Raw genomic sequence first — 19,322 nt, forward strand, 5'->3', positions numbered from 1 at the left:
AGGGACAAAACAAGACCTGTCAGTGGACAGCGCGCTCGACTATTCTCAGTGCTTGATAGTATAGTATAAGCAATGAGTAAAACTTTAACATTACAATAAGCATATTCTAAGTCAAAAAGGGGCCATAATTCAGTCAAAATGCTTGACAGAGTTACCTCCTCCTTTTAACAGACTGGGGTCATGATGGTAAGCAAGTATGCAAAATATGAAAGCAATACCTCAATGGACTTTGAAAATATTTGGGGTGGTACGCAAACTTTAACATTTATTCTAAGTTGAAAAGGGGCCATAATTCAGTCAAAATGCTTGATAGAGTTGCCTCCTCCTTTTTACAGACTGGGGTCAGGATGGTTAACAAGTATGCAAAATATGAAAGCAATATCTCAATGGACTTTGAGAATATTTGGGGTGGTACGCAAACTTTAACATTTATTCTAAGTCGAAGAGGGGCCATAATTCAGTCAAAATGCTTGATAGAGTTGCCTCCTCCTTTTTACAGACTGGGGTCATGATGGTAAACAAGTATGCAAAATATGAAAGCAATATCTCAATGGACTTTGAAAATATTTGGGGTGGTACGCGAACTTTAACATTTGTGTGACGCCCACGCTAACGCTAACGCCGACGCTGGGGCGAGAAGGATAGCTCCCCTATTCTTCGATTAGTCGAGCTAAAAACGACAAGACAGAAAAGGAAGAAAAGCATAAATACGTATATTCAGGTTGTATTTAAAAGCAGGTTAAAAATACAGCAGACTTTTTAGGGGACACGTGTTCAACATTTCATGCATACTGCCTGGCTGAAATGTTCGAATTCAAGAGAAACTATTTTTTCAGGTCCTCGGGGAGCGAGTTGCAGTGGTTAGCATGAGAATTTATAAGAGCTTGTTTGTAGATCATGAGTGTAATAGATGGCTTGTTCATTTATTTGGTGTAAGACAAGTTCAGATGGAACTGCGACTAAGTTATGTTGTAGTTAAAGAACATAGCCAGTCTTTAATCAAACAGGAAATGAAGTTGTCCACAGATGTCGGTAACACCGGAAGTGCAGTCGTACTCGCCCATGCCCGTCACTGTAAGGGCTCTAAGTTGTCCAATACCAGCACTTGTGCGAGGTGACCAAACAGGAACTCGAACTTGGACCTATCAAGTGTCATACATATGTATGCTATTGATTTAAGTTTATCGATGAGATGGCTTTAATGTTTCGACCCAGTCAATTACTTCTTTAATGATAGGTTTGTCTCTCTTGCACACACACTATTGGACATTTAGGGTTCAACTACCTAACAGTCATATTTCCAGTGAAACAATTTTCATGTAATTACAGGATCCAGATGGACAGACAAATTTATTAACAAGAGCTGTCGCAAGAACAGCGCTCTCGGCTGTTGGACCGTGGAGGTGTAAAATGAGTTTCTGGACCATCCTACAAGTTTTCAAAGCAATCATTGTATAGGCTTTCGAGAAATTTTCATTTTTGTGAATTTTCAAAGGCGTCAAAACAAGAGGGCCATGATGGCCCTATATCACTCACCAGAGTTGACCTGGCCTACTGACATAGATTTTAACCCAAAATGACCCAGTTTCAAACTTGACCTAGAAATCATAAAGACAAACATTCTGACCAAGTTTCATAAAGATAGGGTCACAACTGTGACCACTAGAGTGTTAACAAGTTTTTCCTTTGATTTGATCGGGTGACCTAGTTTTGACCCATATGACCCAGATTCGATCTTGACCTAGAGGTGATTAAGACAAACAATCCGACCACTTCTCAGGAGTTTCAAACTTAAACCATGGACTCTAGAGTGTTCACTAGATTTTCCTTTGATCTGGCCTATTGACCTACTTTTTGACCAAACATGAACAAGTTTCGAATTTGACCTAGAGATCATCAAGACAAACATTCTGACCAAGTTTCATAAAGATTGGGCCACAACTGTGACCTCTAGAGTGTTCAAAGCTTTTCCTTTGATTTGACCAAATGACCTAGTTTTTGATCCCACCTGACCCGAATTCGAATGTGACCTATAGGTCATCAAGACAAACATTCTGACTACTTCTCAGGAGTTTCAAACTTAAAATTGTGGTCTCTAGAGTGTTAACAAGATTTTCCTTTGATCTAGCCTAATGACCTAGTTGTTGACCCCACATGGCCCAGTTTTAAACTTGATCTAGAGATCATCAAGACAAACATTCTGACCAAGTTTCATAAAGACTGAGTCACAACTGTGGCCTCTAGAGTGTTCACAAGCTTTTCCTTTGATTTGACAGGGTGACATAGTTTTGATCCTACATGACCCAGATTCAAACTTGACCTATAGATCATCAAGACAAACATTCTGACTAATTCTCACGAGTTTCAAACATAAATTGTGATCTCTAGAGTGTTAACAAGATCTTCCTTTGATCTGGCATAGTGACCTAGTTTTTGTCTCCACATAACCCAGTTTTGAATATAACCTTGAAATCATGAAGACAAACATTCTGACCAAGTTTCATAAAGATTGAGTCACAATTGTTGCCTCTAGAGTGTTTGATTTTACCGGTTGACCTGGTTTTTGAACCCACATGGCCAAGATTCGAACTTAACCTAGAGATCATAAAGACAAACATTCTGACTAAGTTTCATAAAAATTGAGTCACAACTGTGGCCTCTAGAGTGTTCACAAGCTTTTCATTTGATCTGGCCTAATGACCTCGTTTTTGACCCCTACTGACCCAGTTTCGAACTTGTCCTAGAGATCATCAAGACAAACATTCTGACTAAGTTTCATAAAGATTGCTTCACAACTGTGGCCTAGAAAGAGTTTACAAGCTTTTCCTTTTGATCTGGCCTACTGACCTAGTTTTTGACCCAGATTCGAACCTGACCTAGAGATCATCAAGACAAACATTCTGACTAAGTTTCATAAAGACTGCATCACAACTGTGGCCTCGATAGAGTTCACAAGCTTTTCCTTTTGATCTGGCCTACTGACCTAGTTTTTGACCCAACATGACCCAGATTCGAACCTGACCTAGAGATCATCAAGACAAACATTCTGACCAAGTTTCATAAAGACTGGATCACAACTGTGGCCTCTAGAGTGTTCACAAGTTTTTCCTTTGATTTGACCAGTTGACCTAGTTTTTGATCCGACATGACCAAGATTCGTACTTGACCTATAGATCATCAAGACAAACATTCTGACTAACTCTCAGGAGTTTCAAATTTAAATTGTGGTCTCTAGAGTGTTAACAAGAGTTTCCTTTGATCTGGCCTACTGACGTAGATTTTCACCCCACTTGACCCAGTTTCAAACTTGACCTAGAGATCATAAAGACAAACATTCTGACCAAGTTTCATAAAGATTGAGTCTCAACTGTGACCTCTAGTGTGTTCACAAGCTTTTCCTTTGATCTGGCCTTCTGACCTAGTTTTTGACCCCACACTACCCAGTTTCGATCTTGACCTAGAGATCATCAAGACAAACATTCTGACCAAGTTTCATAAATATTAGGTCACAACTGTGGCTTTCAGAGTGTTCACAAGGCAAATTGTGACGGACGACAGACACCACATGCCGGACAATGACTGGTCACAATAACACACCTTGAGCTAAAAATCTTCAAGGTCAAGGTCACTAGGAGGCCAGGACTCACCATTGGGGTGTAAAATTAGTTTCTAAATCATCCTACAAGGCTTAAAAGAAATGTATGTAACGGTTTTTGAGTTATTCCTAATTGTTGGCGCTGTCGCCGCCGCCCGTATTTGGATTGCTTAGTCTCGCTTCCACTAAAAGTGGGTGAGACAAAAAATTAGCACTGCCCCTTTACTTATTATGCCATCAGATTCCTTTATGAAACAACAAAAAACATATTCAAACTTCACATTTATTTTTTGGTTCATAAAATATCCAGTATTACTTTCTAAGTTATTATTTTTTGACAAAATACACTTGTAAGAAACTGGTCTTGCCAAGTCTCAAACTCATTATTCAATGATAAAAATGAAATTTATACAGATGAAATGTATAATGATGATATATAAGGAAAACTCTGTAGCAGGTGGCAATTCATAGGTTAATCAGAACACATTTTAACATGTAAAATATACAATGATTCTTCCAAACTGTAAGTTGATGACAATGAAAAGTTTTTATTCATTTACAAGGTCTACTATCTTAGATAAAACATTTTTAAAATCAACAAATATAGAGAAAACATAATATAATGTATATATATATTAAGGCAACATATGGCTAACAAAATGTATTTTTACATGATGTTATGTATGTCTGTAAGTGAACGAGAAGCCCAATGGTTTATTAGCACATCACAGTTTAATGTAAAATCCCTGTGCTACACATACAGTAATTCAAATATGGCAATCACTAATGCTAAAGATTATCAGGACAGTTTAAATACCTTTAAATCATAATTTTTTTAACCAAAAGTCTATTTCTGTTGCATAAACAAAGTTTGACCGTAGTCATATCACGTAGATAAACTGTATGCAGCGTACCTTCCAAAAAAGTCTAAAATTATCTTTACCTTTACCCTGCTAGATTCCTAAAATGGACTGGTCCATCATTCAAATAGGGTAGTACCAGTTATTATTCTAAGGGGTGTTCAATGAAAACGGATGTGCAGGCTGATCTTGGTCTGCACTAGTTGCAAAGGCAAAATCACTTGCCCTAACCCTTATCATGCTGGACATAATTGATGCTGCCTTTGCGACCAGTGTAGATTATGATCAGCCTACACATCAGTGCAGTCTGATCATGATCTACACTGTTCACAAGTCAGTCAGTATCATTTTGCTAAGCACCTAATGTAACAGTTAATGATACTGCCCACAATGAAAGATGGACAAGTTCATTACAGAAATTTAGCCCGGCAAGGGTTAAAAGTTAACAATCAACATCATAAATCAACCAGCCAAGACTGTGAGACAATGTGACTACTAAAGGCAGATGGCAGTAGAACTTAAAACTAGAGATCTGCAAAGTGGATCAAAATATGTTCATTTTTTTAAAATCAAAGTGTTCAAGATCCTTCGCAAAGACATAGCAATAAAGTCAAGAAATGTTAAATCATGAGCTTAGAATTTATTTGAACTATCAGTTAACATAGTGGGAAATAATATCACCCAGCAAATAACTATTTACAATGAATTTTACTGCCCCTATTATCAGTCAATGCAAAACTATAGTTTTCCAAAACTGGCATATACTAATGTTAATTTGGGAAATTTGCTGACTGGCTGCTTAAAGCAAGTTCTTGCTTAATACAGGTGAACATAAATACAGGTTCTGTTGTAGATGTACTCAAGCCAGTCCACGAAAGACAGTGACTTTACAGTACTAGTATACAGGAAATTAAATTGCCCTCTGAACAACTTTTTTCTGGCTTGAAAAAAATATTGTATCAAGTATGCTCAGACCTAAGCATGTATTTCTGCAGAAAGAAATGACAGAGAAATATGGGTCTGTCTACAAATTATTGGAATGTCTACATACAAGGAAAATGGATAATGTATTTAACTTCAAAAACAGAGTTTACAAAGGCCAGTTTCATTCTGCTGATAAAGAAATTTTCTGAATTTGACACATCAGTTTATAACAAAATTTGATAAGTTCAGTCAATAATTATCTCCCCTGGTGGCAAGAGAAGACAACTGTATGAGAGACTGCACAGAGTTTGATCTGTACTTATTAGAAATGTTTGAGATAAAACAGTGCTTGAGGCTATGAGGGACTGAAATTGATCTAAATTACCAAAATCTAGAAGACGTACATAAAGAACTTTTTTGTTATAATGAAATACAGTTTACTTTCTTTCTGCACAGCACAGAGCTCTAACAGTGTAGCACAATACATTCGTTGGGAAAATCTCATGTTTCTATTTACAAAATGATCACAGATGGTAAAACGGAATCCAATGAAAACGATTTCACACTTAACATGGAAAATTCATAAACTCTTCTAATGGAACTACTAGTATATCAAAGTGTGTATACAAATACACTGGAACTATGTACAACATTTTGTCATGTTAAGGCATGTTACTACATATGTAATGACGATTGTTTTACATTTTTATAGTTATATTCCCTGACCACAGCTTTTAATGTTGATTGAGTCTGCACATCTGTGGTAAAACTTCATGATATACTAAACAGTCAATAAAAAGACAGGAGAAAAGTTAGATTTTTTCCCTACTGTTCTGAAAGAAAATCGAACTTTCCACAAGATTTGAAAATTGGAAATTTATTATTGCATCATTTCAAAGTTGCTATTGTTGCTTTTTATTTATGATAATGATGCTGATGATGATGTTAATTTTTGATGTTGATTATGCCTTAAATAATTTTGATGTTCCGATACAAAGATGATGATCAACAAAATATCAATACAGGTAAAAAATAAAACTTATGAAGACAAAAATGATGATGATGATGACGATGATTAAAGTGAAATATTTTACAAATAATAATGCGAATGATTATTATTTACAACCCTGGAGATCATTAACATATTACGGAAGATAAAGATAAACAAAGTGATTACATGGCAAACAAAACAAAACAAAACAAAACAAAACAAATATTAATGCAAAGCTAAAAAAGAAACAGTCCAATATTGTACATGAAGGTATTATATATGTTTATAAGCACACAAATACATCAACAAACTCTAACCTTTTAACATGTTACATGGCTTCAATATTTCAACCTAATCCATTAATGAAGACATAAAAGCTCAGTAGAAAAAAAGATAAATATGAAAGACATATCACTGTTGTCAATGGAAACTCTGATATCAGAAGCTGTTTCATATAGCACATACTGGTATTCCTGAGATACAGCTCGACAGTTAGTTGCACGCTATACTTATACCATATATTAGTCGAGAAAGGACCATAATTTGTACTAACATTAAAATTCATCTTTTAAAAAGTTATCTCACTGGTTATTTCAGTAAGGCTAATGACTGAGAAGCACTGTGTAAGTTCATTCCATTACTGTAATATATATGAGCCGTGCCATGAGAACACCAACATAGTGGCTTTGCGACCAGCATGGATCCAGACCAGCCTGCGCATCCTGGTCAGGATCCATGCTGTTCGCTAACAGTTTCTCTAATTACAATAGGCTTTGAAAGCGAACAGCATGGATCCTGACCAGACTGCGCGGATGCGCAGGCTGGTCTGGATCCATGCTGGTCGCAAAGCCACTATGTTGGTTTTCTCATGGCGCGCCTCATATATACAGGTGTTACTGAAACAGCTTGCTAGATGTATGACAAACTTGAACTAACTTTTCTACGTCGATAAAGGGTCTTAATTTCTATTAAATATAACCAAACTGACATCTAACTTGGATATTTTAGCAGGTGTGATGTCTAGGAAGCCTTGCGTGAAGTTTCTACCCAATACATGCAATGTTTGCTGGGATATGAACTTGCATGCAAAACTTTAACCAAGATGTGATGTTGACGGCAACACTGAAAGCTTGATAGCCTATAAGTGAATGTCATTTTGCTGTAATTCCCATTATAAAAACTTTCTTTAGGTCCATTTTTTTTTTCAAATTAATCTAGCAAAAAATCTAGTACATGTCTTTATCTTTTTACTTGCCAAATTTTCTTAGCATGTCCTGAAGCTTTTAAAAGTTGAATAAAATTCTTCATTGAAGAATTGTTTTTCATACTGAACATGCTAAACTGCCTTAATTAAGAATTAATTTAACACATCAAATAATAAGTGAAAACAAAACTCTATCAAATACTTTTTAAAAGTAAAACTAATTCTTCCGACCCTGCATCAAACAACTTTAAAGATAATGTCTGAACACACAACTTTGACACAAATTTAATTTTTAGCCCACATTTGAGCCGTGCCATTAGAAAACCAACATAGTGGCTTTGCGACCAGCATGGATCCATGCTGTTCGCTTTCAAAGCCTATTACAATTATAGAAACCGTTAACGAACAGCATGGATCCTGACCAGACTGTGCGGACGCGCAGGCTGGTCTGGATCCATGCTGGTCACAAAGCCACTATGTTTGTTTCCCATGGCGCGGCTCATTTACTTTAATCTGATTTGGACTTAAAGGCGGTTAAGGTATATCATTTCTAAATGAACAAATCTCCAGATACTAGTGTATAATAACAACAATGTACTTTCTGAATTTTGAAGGAAAAAGGTAAGGAGAATTGTCCCTTTAAAATAATCCTTGTAAAAAACCACAATCTTAAGTGTTGTAACTCACGACAGCAGTTTTGTCTATACAGACAAATACAAACTGTAATATAATCTTACACCATCAACAGCTGATACTTAATCAATGAATTCTTATATATATGGATACATAACTGAACTGAAATTAATTCCTTTATCTATCTATGTCCTTGTCTGTTTATGTCCTTGTCTATAATAGTATCAGTGTTGTTTTTTCTTTACTCAGCAAAGGGATGCAACACCTAAATTATGATAGCTTAAAGAACATGTATGAAAGAGTTATCTCATCTTGGAAGTTCAAAATGACATCAGAATGTTACTTTTGTAGACTCACTCTGTAACAATACTGCTTAATAGTTGTCACAAGTGTTACAGCATAAAAGAACCTCTTGAAAAGCATTTTACTTCAGCTCTGACTAATTACTTAACTTTGAAAATAGTAAATATGTAATTTCTCAGTCAAGTAGATGTACTTTACTTATTACATAAATACTTGTTTCATGAATTGTATTGTACCTAATAAAAAATGTTACTTCATACGTAAATCTCTGTGACAGTTTTGAGATATTAACTTGTTATGTCAACAGTTACCCTAAAATAAATCAAAAACTGTTCCAATATCTTCTAAAACAAAATAAAAATAAAAATTTGATTTCATGTTACTCTGCTGTGACAGTTAACAGTTTAGTCCCATCAAGGAGACGTTGTTGGGCTTGACCGATCCGATATCCCATCACTACCCAGCTCAAACTGTGGAGTCAAAGACCGCGTTCCTGTGCTGCCCAAACTCAACATGCTGTTCCCTGAACCATGTCTCTCCCGTTCCTGTTCAAGCGACGTCCAAAATTTGCTGTCTCCGAGACCGGAGGAGCTGTTCCCTGAGCCGTGACGTCCACGTTTTAACATTTCTGGTCTAAATTCGGGATGTCGCCGTGCATGCTTGTTGAGATGATCACTCCTCATGAAACGTTTATCACAGAGCGGGCACTGGAATTTTTTCTCACCTTGAATAAGGAAAAAAAAAAAAAAAAAAAATTTTAGATTTGAATTTCATGTAAATGTATATGCTGGAAACAGAGTGTGGAAATCAGTCTGATACATATGAGCCGTGCCATGAGAAAACCAACATAGTGGGTTTGCGACCAGCATGGATCCAGACCAGCCTGCGCATCCACGCAGTCTGGTCAGGATCCATGCTGTTCGCTTTCAAAGCCTAATGGAATTAGAGAAACTACTAGCGAACAGCATGGATCCAGACCAGACTGCGTGGATGCGCAGGCTGGTCTGGATCCATGCTGGTCGCAAAGCCACATGTTGGTTTTCTCATGGCGCGGCTCATATTATATTACTTTGATAGCTCGGACCCATGGTAATGTTAAAAGAATATGAAATCATGTGTTATAAACAAAGGAGATAACATAACCTAGGGGTACAACAGCCAACTGCTCAGCAAACAGACATATAGGATTTTGCTGGACAGTACATGGCTTTGATATTTGTCATAATTACCATGACTGATATAAAAATCGCCAGTCTATAGTTTGTGCCATATGACCAGTGTATTATCAACACATGTTTATTAGGTTAATAAGTCAAAATTTAACAAGAGCTGTCCGTAAGACAGCCAAGCTCGACTATTCGAAATATTGTCACAGAAGCAGGAAATTATTACCCAAAATGTTAAATATCAAAAGAGTTTTAAGTTCGAAAGGGGACATAATTTGACTAAAATACATATCAGAGTTATGGGACTTGATGTTATCAACTAGTTTTATAACCCGAAGAAACATGTTAAGTTTCAATTCAATATCTGCATTAGTTTTGGGGATAGTAACTTGCATGTTAAACTTTAACCAGAATTTTCTAAGTCCAAAAGGGGGCATAATTTGCTCAAAATACATGTTAAGAGTTATGGAACTTGACCCAGTGAGGTTGGTAATTGACCTTGAAAAAGAATAAATAAGTTTCAAAGCTATATGCCTTTTGGTAATAGCTGTATGTACTTGCACGCAAAACTTTAACCAGGATTTCTAAGTCCAAAAGGGGCATAATTTGCCCAAAATACATGTCAGAGTTATGGGACTTGGTGCTATCAACTAGTTTTATAACCCCGAAGACATATGTGAAGTTTCAATTTAATATCTGTAGTAGTTTTGGAGATAGTTACTTGCATGTAAAACTTTAACCAGAATTTTCTAAGTCCAAAAGGGGGTATAATTTGCCCAAAATACGTGTCAGAGTTATGGGACTTGACCCAGTGAGGTAGGTAATTGACCTAGAAAAAGAAAAAATAAGTTTCAAATCTATATGCCTTTTAGTAATAGCTGTATGTACTTGCACGCAAAACTTTAAACCAGAATTTTCTAAGTCCAAAAGGGGGCATAATTTGGCCAAAATACATGTCAGAGTTATGGGGCTTGACCCAGTGAGGGAAGGTAATTGATCTAGAAAAAGAAAAAATAAGTTTCAAATCTATATGCCTTTTAGTAATAGCTGTATGTACTTCCACGCAAAACTTTAACCAGAATTTTCTAAGTCCAAAAGGGGCATAATTTGGCCAAAATGAAGGTCAGAGTTATGGACTTGGTGCTATCAACTAGTTTTATAACCCCAAAGACACATGTGAAGTTTCAATTCAATATCTGCATTAGTTTTGGAGATAGTAACTTGCATGTAAAACTTTAACCAGAATTTTCTAAGTCCAAAAGGGGCATAATTTGCTCAAAATACATGTCAGAGTTATGGGACTTGACCCAGTGAGGTAGGTAATTGATCTAGAAAAAGAAAAAATAAGTTTCAAATCTATATGCCTTTTAGTAATAGCTGTATGTACTTGCACGCAAAACTTTAACCAGAATTTTCTAAGTCCAAAAGGGGGCATAATTTGGCCAAAATGAAGGTCAGAGTTATGGGACTTGGTGCTATCAACTAGTTTTATAACCCCGAAGACACATGTGAAGTTTCAATTCAATATCTGCATTAGTTTTGGAGATAGTAACTTGCATGTAAAACTTTAACCAAAATTTTCTAAGTCCAAAAGGGGGCATAATTTGCTCAAAATACATGTCAGAGTTATGGGACTTGACCCAGAGAGGTAGGTAATTGACCTAGAAAAAGAATAAATAAGTTTCAAAGCTATATGCCTTTAAATGATAGCTGTATGTACTTGCATGCAAAAACTTAACCAAGGTGTGACGCCGACGCCGACGCCGACGCCAGGGTGAGTAGAATAGCTAGACTATTCTTCGAATAGTCGAGCTAAAAATAGAACTGAAATTCAATTTCTGGTGTCATGTAATAAATCACTTGTTGACTGGCTAATGCCAGGCTATAGTTAAAAATATTGGTCCTTGGTTCTTCCAACCTTAGGCAATAGTTAGCAAGCAATTCAGTAGGTGTTTGTTAAGAAACAGGCTATCAAATTTGTACTCCTTAAGACCAGGCAAACCTAAACTATTATAGTGTGTATTTTTCAAAAAGAGTAAGTGATTCTGTACATACCAGTGTGTGTTCGTATATGTCGAGCTAACTCATCAGATCTTGCAAAACGTTTTCCACATGATGGCCACGGACAAGGAAATGGACGCTCTCCTAAAAAATTCAAATATAAGTTAAGTTTAAATACACTCAACAAAATTCCTAATTGGTCAGTTTATATTATATTACTATTTTGTTAATAATGCATGTATTCACACGAAAGTTCACATACCGACATTTGAATAGGTACTGCAGCTAATTATTGATTTATTTTTGGCGACTCACTGCCAAAGTAACCTAACCGCATTAGGCGTTATGACTAACATTACATATTTTGCACATGCTGGGCATGTGCACCAACATGCACGTGTTCGTTTACCATTTTGGCATTACTGACAAAAGTCCTACTAGAAAAACACATATCATGGTGAAACTGACACAAAAGCAACGCGATTGAGCTGTCGGAATGTTGCTAGCCGTGACACATTTACGACACGTGTGTAATTATTTTTGCAATTTCAAAAGAATTTTGATATAATTTGTTTGTAGCTGTTACTTTGATGGTTATTTCCATTTTCAATCTTATTACCTTTTACAAGAACCTTCAATAGTTGGTTATCTACCATCCGCGCTCTTTTGGCAAAATTTAACCCAAGGACAATTCATTGAAGTGACCGATTCTGAGTTTTGTTGTAAAATTCCGACAGCCTGGGCGCGTTGCTCTTGTGTCAATTTCACAATGATACGTGTTTTTCTAGTATGGCTTTCGTCAGTAATGCCAAAAATGTACACTAACAAGTGCATATTTGTGCGCATGCCCTGCACGTGCAAAATATGCAATATTGGTCAAAACGCCTAATGCGGTTACGCTGGCCATGAGTCGGCCAAAAAGAAATCAATAATTAGCTGCAGTACCTATTCAAATGTCGGTACATGAAATTTCTTGTAAATACATGCATTATTAACAAAATAGTAATACAATATAAACTGACCAATTAGGAATTTTGTTAAGTGTATATATATAACATGTACCAATATGCATTACCTTGATGGTTGTTGTCTGAAATATTAAAATTCACACTTCGAGGGTTCAACGCAATAAGGGCGTATCTACATATAGTTATTAGTAGATACGCCCTTATTGCGTTGAACCCTCGACTTGGCAATTAACCCTAGGAAAAATATGTATTTGTTTCCTATGGTATTGTAGATAATAAACGAGATTCTATGAGATCTTGGTGTTTAGAAAACATACAAATCTGGAAGTGTAATTAATGTGCATTTGACAAATATACAACATGTATTCTATCAACAGGCATGAATGGGTTTTTTTCTGCATGTATAATATTAACCTCTGGTAAAAGGAGGCAAGGTATGTTTTTTTTCTTCAACACTAAATTTAAATTCCTAACTGATTGATACAATTTAGGGTTTTTGCAGTTGACTGTTCTACAATAGATTTGTCACTTCATATGAAGTAAACAGTACACTGTTAAACAAATATTAAAATGCAATCCCACTTTTCTATCATGTGAGAATATAATAGAAACCATTACTGTTTTGTATGATTTAAAATGCTATCAGTATATGATATAGCAATAACTGATCCACATTTTATTCTTACTAGGTGGAACAACTCCTCTGATTCCTTATGAAAAAGTCATTTTGAACTACTTCCCTTGTATAAAGATTATAACCTGTCTGATTTCAAAATGTGAAGAAAGTTGTTCTAAGATTTTTTGGCACTGGGACTTAAAGCATTAAATTTTGAAAAATTGTGGCCTTTAGTATGGTGGCTGATTTGCACCATTTCGTTATTTTGTTCTGTCGCCCTGCCAAATGTTGCCAAGCCGAATATTGTCTTTTCGCCATCCAAAGTGACAAGATAGTATTAATCAAATTTGTGATAGAAGGTAGTACAATTTAAATAGTTATGATATAGAGGCAGGGGTGGGGAGCGCGGGTGTAGGAGTGGGGGTAATAGTGAGCAATTTTACCGGGTAACCCTTCATTAGGGACTAACAAATATGACTATTAAAATCTTACTGCCTTATGTCTCAAACTTGATTAATATTATGCGACGTCTGACGGGGCGACATTCAGCAGTGCGCATTCTCATTCATCAGATGTTCAACATGGTTCTACCGGGGAACCATGGTAGAGCTCTGGTATGCGAGAATGGCAGTGTGGGGCACCATACTGACCTGGGATTCAGTCAAAAATAAAAAACCTGAAAGCCTACATTCTAAGCCTGAAATCCCATTTTTCATTAGAGTTTTAGAGGGAAATCCTGGCAGTCAAAAGCCTGAAATCCCATTTTTCGTTAGAGTTTTAGAGGGAAATTCTGGCAGTCCAAAGCCTGAAATCCCATTTTTCATTAGAGTTTTAGAGGGAAATCCTGGCAGTCAAAAGCCTGAAATCCCATTTTTCGTTAGAGTTTTAGAGGGAAATTCTGGCAGTCCAAAGCCTGAAATCCCATTTTTCATTAGAGTTTTAGAGGGAAATTCTGGCAGTCAAAAGCCTGAAATCTGGACTAGTCCTGAAAATTCCAAGGCATGTCAGAAGACTGTAACAACGTCCGGCGGTGCTACATTTGGCGCGGCGACATTTGTCAAGGTGCCATAACGAATGACATTTGTTATTCTGTCACTGCAATAAACACAAGAGCTGTCTGATGACAGCACGCTCGACTATTCGAAGAATTGATTGAAGAATGGTGTCAAAATATTTCCACGGATATTCAGACAAAAGAAATAAATAGATTAGACAAACAATGTCCTGTATTACTTTAATTTCGATAAGTCTTGCACTAAATGGCAATATATGAGCCAATTTCAAAGTCCAAAAAGGGCCATAATTCAGTCAAAATAGTTATGTACTCTTGCCTACAGATGGAAATCATAATTATAAACAAGTGTTCAAAGTTTAAAAGCCATATGTCAAATAGTTTTGACAAAACATGGACTTGTATGGAAACAGAACCAATTTCAAAGTCCAAAATAGGCCATTATTCAGCCAAAATAGATGACAGAGTTATGTTCTCTTTCCTACAGATAGAGACTATTATACTAAACAAGTGATAAAAGTTTCAAAGCCATATGTCAAACACTTTACAAAAAATATGAACTGGTACGAAAAACTTAACCAAGATTTCTCAGTCAAAAAGGGCCATAATTCAGCCAAAATCCTTGATGGAGTTATGTACTCTTGTCTATAACTGGACATGGTGATGGTAAACAGATGTTGAAAGTTTCAAAGCTTTATCTCAAAAGACTTTGTCAAAATATGAATTGGTACGAAATATTAACCCAGATTTCTAAGTCAAAAAGGGCCATAATTCAGCCAAAATCCTTAATGGAGTTATGTACTCTTGCCTATAACTGGACATGGTGATGGTAACCAAGTGTTGAAAGTTTCAAAGCTTTATCTCAAAAGACTTTGTCAAAATATGAACTGGTACGAAAAACTTAACCATGATTCTAAGTCAAAAGGGGCCATAATTCAGTCAAAATCCTTGATGGAGTTATGTGCTCTTGCCTATAACTGGACATGGTGATGGTAAACAAGTGTTGAAAGTTTCAAAGCTTTATCTCAAAAGACTTTGTCAAGATGTGGACTGGTACGAAATATTAACCCAGATTTCTAAGTCAAAAAGGGCCATAATTCAGCCAAAATCCTTGATGGAGTTATGTGCTCTTGCCTATAACTGGACATGGTGATGGTAAACAAGTGTTGAAAGTTTCAAAGCTTTATCTCAAAAGACTTTGTCAAAATATGAACTGTTACGAAAAACTTAACCATGATTTCTAAGTCAAAAGGGGCCATAATTCAGCCAAAATCTTTGATGGAGTTATGTGCTCTTACCTATAACTGGCCATGATGATGGTAAACAAGTGTTGAAAGTTTCAAAGCTTTATCTCAAAAGACTTTGTCAAAATGTGGACTGGTATGAAAAACTTAACCCAAGGTGTGACGCCGAGGCCGACACCGACGCCGTGGTGAGTAGGATAGCTCTACTTATTCTTCGAATAGTCGAGCTAAAAATGGCACAAATCAGCCATCATACTTTAGTCTAGGAGAACATTTACTTAACAATATACAAAGAATTTTTTTAGGCCTTAGTGTAATAATATTTTTAAACTTTTTATGCTGATTGTTTAAAGTATAAAAGATGTTAGATGACTCTACTTTGCCTATAGCAGGGACAAAAAGAAATTTTGATGTTTCTACAGAAAAAGCTAACATGTGATAAAAAGAATCTTAAATTTGTGTCTTTCTACACTGAATTTATCAGACTAGCTAAAAATGATAAAATACTAGGTCAAACCTCATATTTTAGGGCTGTCATTGATTGGGTCTTAGGCGTATCGACGATACCGATATATCAGAAGACAAATATGGACGATACATCGATATATTGATTATTAAGTTAGATTAACGACCTATTTGTTCATATGCATACAATATACCTTCCTGTAAATGCTATTTTAAGTTTTATTGCCTACTTTCCATATTTCTGTTTGATTGTGTTGTATCTGTATTTATGAAATAAAAGAAATACATAAAAATTAATAACATCTTTCATTTTTATTTTGCCTTCACTCCTTTTTTGCATTTATCCAAATTTACAACTTTTTGAACTTTAGTTGTTTTTTAGGGTCTGAGTGTTTATTTGGGTAGTTTTTTTCTCTCTGTAAAATATCGATTTTTGAAAATGGGAATCGATAATCGATCGACCAAAAAATATTGTTCATACATCGATATCGTTTCTATTTATGACAGCCCTATCATATTTTAGTATTTTATTTAACTTTTGAAGATCAAAACTAGTAAGAGTCTAGAGACATTATCGGTTGTGTGTGTCCACTAAGTCTTGTTTATTAAGCAATTCGATAAGAAAAAAAGACACTAATGATGTAACAGTAAGAGCCTTATCATGCTGGACACGAATGACTCTGCCTTTGCAACCAGTGTAGACCATGATCAGCCTGCTGCACATCCATGCAGTCTGATCATGATCTGCACTGTTTGCCATTCAGTCAGTATTTTTTTGGTAAGAACCCTTTTAACACTTAATGGTACTGTCCAAATTGAAATACAGACAAGTTCATTATAGAATCGAGATATGGGTCCTTAATAATCCCTAGTCAAAACAATTCGATGGTCAGATTGTTTTATAATTGTGACGGGCAATGTTAGCCTGTCAAAACTTTAAAGGCCCATTCGAACTAATGGGGGATAAATTGCAGTACACAGTCATGTAAAGTGACTGGTTTTGTCGCTTGTGCATACTGCTGTGTACAATGGAAATTTCCTCAACTATTTTGGTCTTTCGAGTGTTTGACACAAGTGGAGATATTAATTGCCCATAAGACAATAACTAGAAATTTCCTAGGATTGCATCAAATAAGCTGGACTATAATAATCCCTAGATAAAGCGTATTGAGAAAATTACAAGGTAACAACTCTTAGTTAAATAGCTTAACCTTATCTAGTACATTTAAATATTTTAGAGAATAAATGTCTCAATAGTACAACCTGGGACAGAAAATATCAGGGACTTAAAACAAAGCAAACAGTAGAGTGGTGGAACCTATGCTCGCGGTATTCCTATGCTCGCAGTATTTCGATGAATACGCTCTCTGCAGAAGCACAGATAAAAATATTTCATCATGCTCTGTTCAACACCGACCAGTGGTGAAATGCCTTTACAACAAACGTAGCGATAGCCGCACGTGCCGCTCACATGACGTATACAGCAGCCGATACATTTTACGCAATCTGTATCCGTCGCACAAATCTCAGACAAAATATGTCAAAATAACCCAACTAAAGTTAGGTTTTTAGAAATCATGCATTACAGTCAGATGTAAAATACATTTAAGAGCAAGATGTGATGAATGTGACGCCTGGCTACACTACGAGTGCCTGTCGAACCATGAAAAGATCGATGTTGATCTTAGTATTTTGACAAAGTCCAAATGGCTCTTTCTGAGATGTAGGGAGGAGTAATTTTACTGCACACAAAAGAAGTGTCGGAAACATTAGTGAGTTATTCACGGCCATTGTTTGAATCATTAATACTTGAACATTCTGTTTTTATATAACATTATTATACGTTTTTAAGCTTTGTTCTAATAGTGACTCCATTTCTGTAAGGGAAATATACACATAGAAGCACATACTAAATTTTGTCCTCATTTCTTTTGTTTTTCACTTAATAAATGAGTAATGTTCTAAATATTATATTCGCATATGCTTGTTTGTTCATTTTTAGCCTGCTGAATTCTTTTTTCGCCATTAGTTTAACAGATATAACATACCGCCAGCATAGGTTCCCTTCAGGGCGAATTTTCACCTTTTCATGTATGCCGTGTCGATAGCTCACGAGACGACTAAGTCACGTGATGACGCACATCAATAATATGTTTCGATAATAGGAGGATAACTTTATATTTTTGTATAGGCAAAACGAAATAATATTTTTTTGTTGTTTCTCAAAAAAGATAATATATGTACAAAATACCGCGAGCATAGGTTCCACCACTCTAAGTCAATTGCTCAGGGAAAGTTACAAGTAACAATTAAGGTATAAAAGTACTTTTACCAGTATGTGTTCTTAAGTGAGCTTTAAGATGAGAACTCTTCCCATAAACTTTCTGACACCCTTTGTAATGGCACTTATGCATTTTCTTTCCCTGACCATCATATAAACCTTCCTCGAATCTCTCTCGAGTTACACATTCGAAAGTGGGCGTGGCTTTTGCCCTCTGTTTTCGCGATTTCTTTACCGTTTTAGTTTTTGTTAATCTCAAGTCAACTATATTAGTGTCAGTCCGCAAATCTACTGCGGGATAATCACTATGATCATCATGAATAAGTTCCTGCTTTTCTCTTTTCAAATCTGTCAAAATTCTGGCCAGTGTGAATGTATTATCAACATCTGTCTTGGTAACGTTTTCCGCCATTGTCCGATCAGCTGTTGACCTACTTTCGAAACTGAACGATTTTGACATGGCAACCAAGCATTCTGCAGCTAAATTCACCTCCATATCCACCGTGTCACTTTGTTCTGAAGTCATTGTTCTAAAATATTAGAGTTAAAACCAAATCTTAAGCAGAAAAACTCAGGTCACGCCCTTCGGACGATCGCTGTTTTTGTTGATATGACCTTTCTTTGTTTAGTTCCAACACGTGTTGTAAATGTCCTATTTCCCATCAAGTTTCAAGTACTTTAGATTTTCTATCGACATCCATGTGTTCTGAAAGAATTTTCTGACGTATCTAAGTTAATTCCTAACACGATCACTCTCATTTTAAAAACAAATCCTACGAGATCATTTGGAATCCCAAGAGAATGTTTTCTGTTCTGTTGCACAACGTGGTGTGGGCGGGGTGTTTTGGTTGCAAACGGAAGTGAAATAAGCACAAAGCTCATTGGCTGAGACTGAAATTCAGTAGGCGCGAAATCCAAACAAAATGTGTTAGCGACTTTGCTTAGTTTAATGGTTTAAGTGCACAAAAGGTTTTTTTTTTGTGAAACATAGATCCACCTTCTACCTACCCTTATACTGGTACTGATGATAAACCCGAACAGAAAATGAGATTTTTTACC

The 19,322-nt window shown here is 36.0% G+C and overlaps 1 protein-coding gene across 1 annotated transcript; it reads right to left on the reverse strand.

Moving 5' to 3' along the window:
• Nucleotides 1-3,864: 3,864 nt before the first annotated feature.
• Nucleotides 3,865-19,117, reverse strand: LOC123522975 (Krueppel-like factor 9). Its single transcript, XM_045300526.2, has 3 exons — nt 18,315-19,117; nt 11,732-11,821; nt 3,865-9,234 (listed from the first exon to the last, which is right to left on the reverse strand). Exons 1-3 carry the CDS (start codon nt 18,787-18,789, stop codon nt 8,924-8,926), a joined length of 876 nt encoding a protein of 291 aa, XP_045156461.1. The 5' UTR covers nt 18,790-19,117; the 3' UTR covers nt 3,865-8,923.
• Between the last annotated feature and the right edge of the window lie 205 nt (nt 19,118-19,322).

Source organism: Mercenaria mercenaria, chromosome 8 (genome assembly GCF_021730395.1).
Source record: "Mercenaria mercenaria strain notata chromosome 8, MADL_Memer_1, whole genome shotgun sequence".
Taxonomy (NCBI): Eukaryota; Metazoa; Mollusca; class Bivalvia; order Venerida; family Veneridae; genus Mercenaria; species Mercenaria mercenaria.

Bases quoted from the DNA above. Each gene is read 5' to 3' on its own strand.
- LOC123522975 (XM_045300526.2), bottom strand. From the start codon at position 18,789: ATGACTTCAGAACAAAGTGACACGGTGGATATGGAGGTGAATTTAGCT. The intron at 11,822-18,314 runs GTAAAAGTACTT...TGAATTTTTTAG, and splicing joins TCACTTAAGAACACATACTG to GAGAGCGTCCATTTCCTTGT. The intron at 9,235-11,731 runs GTATGTACAGAA...TCCTTATTCAAG, and splicing joins ACATATACGAACACACACTG to GTGAGAAAAAATTCCAGTGC.